General features: G+C 42.9%; 1 protein-coding gene across 1 annotated transcript in view; it reads left to right on the top strand.

Moving 5' to 3' along the window:
- The window catches only part of fgd (faciogenital dysplasia), a 52975-nt gene continuing 47650 nt past the window's right edge, over positions 1–5325 (top strand). The window contains exon 1 of the mRNA XM_035657015.1: positions 1–117. Coding sequence (XP_035512908.1) covers positions 96–117 — 22 coding nt within the window. The 5' untranslated portion in view covers positions 1–95. The remainder of the gene's footprint in view (positions 118–5325) is intronic.

Genomic DNA, 5325 nt, shown 5'->3' with positions numbered 1-5325 from the left:
CCCGAGTTTAGTACGCTGGAGCTGCTGCTGTTGCCAGTTTCTCCGAGAAAAGGACGGATTCAGCAGAGAAAGACTAGAGAAGAACTTTTTGCAAGATGCAGGGAGTTTCGGCCACTGGTAAGCGAGTCGCTCTTTTAAATAAATGCGCATCTCTTCCTCTCCCGTCTTTCTTTAAGAACTCTCTGCGGTTTTCTTAAGTTGTTTCCAAATGGCCACGGCTTCTATTGCGCACAGGATTTGAATTCCAAAATGCTTTTGCCAGCTGTCAACGGGGCAGCTGCAGGCCTGCATGAACTCCACAACAACGCAAAGAGTTGTTGTTTTCTTGCTCGCTTCACAGACACTGAGAGGAGCATTAATGGTCTATTGGGAAGCTTGGGCTGACACCGCAAGAATAGGGGCAAAGCCGTGCCAAACCCGAGAGAAGGAGCTCTGACTTCACAATTGCTCCAACACACACACACACACACACACACAATTATCTGTATAGTAAGCATATGACAGGAAATCAAACAGTATGGTTACTGTTTGATTTCCAGACAATATTACTTGTGATAATAATGATTAGGAGAGAAGTCATTCATCCAACTCCCTACTGACTGTAGTTTGTGTGTGTGTGTGTGCTACATTGTCCCTGTGTGGAATGGGATTTGAGTGGAGGAGAGGGTGTGTGTGATGCAGAGCTCATGAGATTAGAGATGTGTTGAAAGTGTCTGCGAGTTTGTCTGTCTGTCCATCTGTCTGACAGGATGGTAGGTAGGACTGCTCTGTGTTTGAGGAAGAGTGTGTGTCAGTGTGTGGTTTCCTCTCTAGCGTTAGCTATGAAGACATTTTTAATTGTGAGATGCAGTTCTCCTCCACCACAAGACCACAAAAGAGAGCGGGTACTTTTTATTTGTTGTTCTTCTTTCTGCTCATTATCCGCCGTGTCCAGATCATTGTTCACATGTTGTGTGTAGTATTTTGCATGAGATGACAGATCTGGGGCGTTTGGCCTAATATTCCTATCAGCTAACCACAATGAGTTATTGTGGGAACCAAACTCCATAGAAAATTCAGCTAAATCTTTAAGATCTCTTTCACAGAGGCCTAGGAATAAAGTGCTAGCGTGCAGACAAAGAAGGGGGGAGGGTATAATAGAGAGAGAGTGATAGAGATGAAGTGCTGATGGGACGATATCAGGCTGCAGCAGAGGTGAGCTATGCAGAGAGAAAAAGAGAGCGTGTTTGTTGTGAGACTCGGGGGAGGAATCGATCTGCCGTCCTCCTGGCTGACTTTCTTTTTCCGGCAGCCCAGCAGTGTATCGTTTCTCTCCCACACATACACTCATTCCCAAGGCCTTCCTCTTTTTTTTTTTTGTTGCAGTTCCCTCTTTCTCTCCCACACTGTCCCAGATCAATCTCTGCCCCCTCATCCCTCTGCCTGCCTTAAACCCCCCTCCCCAGCACACACGGCTCTAGTGCTCACTGCAACCGCCATCAGATGAAATATATCAATTTTTTTTCTCTTTTCTGAAGTTCCCCTCTGCTTTATTCCTTCCACATGGGAACTCAAGCAGCCCGTGCACTCTCTAATGCTTATTTTTGTGTTTATGATGGGAGGGTCAAAAGGGTTGCAGCTCGCATCAAATCATTGGAGAATCTATTAAAATAAACCACATCACAAATAAACTGTGGTGGGATAGATAGCCGTGCCTCTCAGTTTGAATTCCACCTCAATCACCAGACTTGTTTCCAACTCAATAAACTTCTCTGACAGCCTTTCCAGTCTTTCACTCTGTATGCTATCTGTCTCTCTCAGAAGTGGGTGAATGTCTTCTCTGCAGATGCAGGACAATGGTGGTCCACGTGTGCCAGCTAGATGCTCCAGCATGGATGTCCTGGCTGCCTGTTTAGGTTATTTATTATTAACAAAAGCTATTGGGCTTGTCTGTGTTTAACCAAGCCAATGTAAACATCTCCCCTCTCTGTTAGATAAACACAGAGCACGGGAGTAAGGGAGGAGGATGGTGAGAATATTATCTGCCCAGCTCCCCTTGTTCCCACTTTTTTTTTTACCCTGCTGTTGCTCACCCTCGCTTGTGAGCTTGGTTGACTGCCAAGTCTTTTCACAAGACGGGTCAGTTTACCTGTTGAGTGATGAGGACAGAAACACCGAAATTAACTGTGTAATGCAGAAACACGCTGCTCCATGTTAACAGCTGGCATTGGGAAGAAATAGTAGCAGCATGGAGGTTGATCTCAATCATCCAGGTGGTTGAAAGTTGAATCCAAATTAGTTGAGAGGATTTTGATTGAAATATAACCCCTAGACCATAGTGGGTTGCTATGGTCCTGATAGTAGCAACCCTAAAATGAGTCTGTTATATTTAAAAAATACAGTAGTGGGAAAATAATGATGACCTGTTTTGAACTACTAAGAGGAAGTATTGTGCCTTTCTATATGAGAAGTTAATGCGGTAGTGAAAAAGGACACTTGCTTCTAATATTACTAGTGCTAGCTGTTTGGAGTTTTAGCCTACTGGTTATTTTCACAGATTGGCTCAGGGGCTCAGTAATTCCGCGAAGGTGCCGTGCTTCAGCTTTAAACTTCTGGAATTGGATGGATTTCTTTCTGGTAAACAACAGTCAGGCGCAGTGACTCTGTGCAGTTGGTTAAAGTCTTGCTGTCACAGTGTTGGTGGTTTCAGTGGTTTGGTATCGTTGCCTGTACAGAGACCAAAACCTATGCTCACTGAGTGCATTTGGCAGCCCGCACCGCACTATAGCAAGAGGCGTTGCACAGAAGCACTGTACAAACGGTTGTTTGCCAAGAAATGGCTCCAACAAATCTCTCCACCTACAATCACAAATTGACATTTTTCATCTGTTCTACGTACAGATTAAACATATGAGATGCAATGCATGAATTAGTCAGTTTTAGGGGTGTTGGTAGGTGTATTTTGTTACTTTGGATAGAGACTAGCAGTTTCCCCCTACTCCAAGTCTTTATGCTAAGCTAGGCTAAACACGCCCGGGTCTAGCTCTATATTTAACACACAGAGATTGATATTAATCTTCTCGAGCATTCTGTGTTGAACTGTTCCCTTCAGCTCTGTCGTGTTGTAAACAGCAGGGTCACAATGCTTGTTATACAATGGCTAGTGTTTCTAAAGAACCTCAAACATATCTTCAGCATTTCTGTACTAGAATTGCCACTGCCATATGACTGATAACGATATAGGTGTTAAGCTCAAATTGGCCAATAGTAGTAGTTGTAGCCTTTATCACTAGATCCATCTTAACACTTGGGATGATGTCAGTCTGCTACTATCACTTAAAATAGTGTTTTGCACTGCAACAAACAATCTACTGTTGTGCAAATGGATTTGGTGTTTATGTTCTCAAGGTGACCAACAGATCAGCCACCCAACAACTCTGTGTATTCCTGTAAGCACCAATCTCTAACATCCCCTACATTTCTCTCCTCCTCTGTCTCATTCTGTTTGTATGTGTGTGTAAGACAGCATGACTCAGTTCCAGGGCCATTCAGAAGCTTCAGGCTCGTTCCCGGCCAGCCTGAGTGTCACATTGATTTTCCTAATGGTGGTCATGTGCGGGTCCCACTGTTGCAAAGATTCAGCTAAGACGGCACTGCAGTTTGAGAGTGTGTCTGTGCATGTGTAGAAAACAGGCCTCTGATGTGACTGACCCTTTTTCTGACAGGCATTTTTTAGAAGTTTTTTTTTTTTTTGTGCACTGCACGTCCTGAAAGAGTCCCATCTTAAAGTCCTTGCCTGAGCTTTTGAATAGACTGTAAATGTCAGTTATCGTGACAAGTGTGTTAACATACTCCAAGTCTACATTTGCAGTAGAATACTTTATTAGGTTTGCTGGTTTAACAGTAGACTAGTGTGGCCTAGCAAGCACGCATAAAACATGTATACAGCCGGATAATTACTTTACATAGGATTGAAAGCATTGAAACTTAAGTGGGTGGGATTAGAAACTTTGTTTTGCTGTAGTTATGACTTTGTACAGTGCATAACCACAGTGAATGATTTGTGGCGTTAAACTGACGCTCCTGTTAAACAGGTTTTTGAGTCATTTGCCGGCACGCTCCTTGAAAGGTGTGTTTAAATTGTGCCTATGTTATGTAGTGTTTTTGTCAACTTTTAGTAATTGAAAGAGTATCGTCACACTGACGCTGTTCACTTTTTACCACACCTAACTGTTCCTAACCTTTTTGACTTGTGACACCTAAATATGAATTCATGTCTGCTTCTGTCCCCTGATCACCTTTTTCAAAGGCCTGAAGAGGTGAAAGTAGGCCCCTTAGATTTGGGACCCTAGATATATACCTATTGACTACAGTTTGTAGAAACATTTTCTGTAATAGTAGTGTCTGTGTGATTCAAGAAACAAGTTGGTGTTTCAAACAACTGACTCATCTTTCAACAGAAGCTTAGTTTGGCGCCTGTGACGAAACAGTCAAGTTTTTTTTAGAGCTGAGCTGAAGTATGCAATGAGTTAATTTTTATTTAGAAATGGATGCAAATACAAATGACCTTCTAGCCACATCAAACTATCACACCAACACTCTGTTTTTACAGACTAATAAGAATGAGCTGGGGTGGGACAGCAAAGATAGTTATGAGCTGAATACTGTTTGGTATTAGGATGTTTCTGTTCAGAGTAGCAGTCCTTCCTGCACAATATGTTTATACTGGAGGTCTCTTGGCTTATAGTGGGGTCTGGCTGACACACACACATATACGCATACACACAGAAGGCGGAAGTGACCTAGTTTTCCTAAATGGTACCAACTGTTGAGGCCTTCTAGAAATGGACAGAAATACTTGGTGTCACCCAATAAAGGACTGACAAGTTAGATGTTGAGCATTACCCCCGAGAAATTAATCTCATCCTGGTCATCATAGATAGAGGAAATTGTATGTAAGCCAGATGCTAGTCTGGAGCGCTTTTAAGCTTCAGAGAGTGGGAGGGCTCATTGAGGATCACTGACTGACTCTGTGGTTTAAAAATGGAAGAAAAATAATCAGCAATTTTACTGTGGGATCTGATCAACAGAACAGAGAAAGGGTTCAGTTCAGAAGCCTTTCACACCCTAAAAGTCTTTGTTTGTGTCCTAGTCACAAGACGAGGAGGTCAAGTTCTCCACAGTCCTCTGTCTGTATCTGTGTCTCTTCTCCAGTCTGCTGTCTGTCTGGATTGGACCTACACTGATGAGGGGGATTTTCCTGGGAAAGTCATATGGAAAGAAAAAAAACAGCCTTAATAGTAAAAGCATGTTCCATTCTATTTCTCTCCCTTTGTGTGTGTGTGT

Source organism: Morone saxatilis, unplaced genomic scaffold (genome assembly GCF_004916995.1).
Source record: "Morone saxatilis isolate NCDOM2014 unplaced genomic scaffold, NCSU_SB_2.0 Contig15, whole genome shotgun sequence".
Classification (NCBI taxonomy): domain Eukaryota; kingdom Metazoa; phylum Chordata; class Actinopteri; family Moronidae; genus Morone; species Morone saxatilis.
Note: the sequence above shows the minus strand (reverse complement) of the source record. Positions and strands in the feature narration are given on the sequence as shown.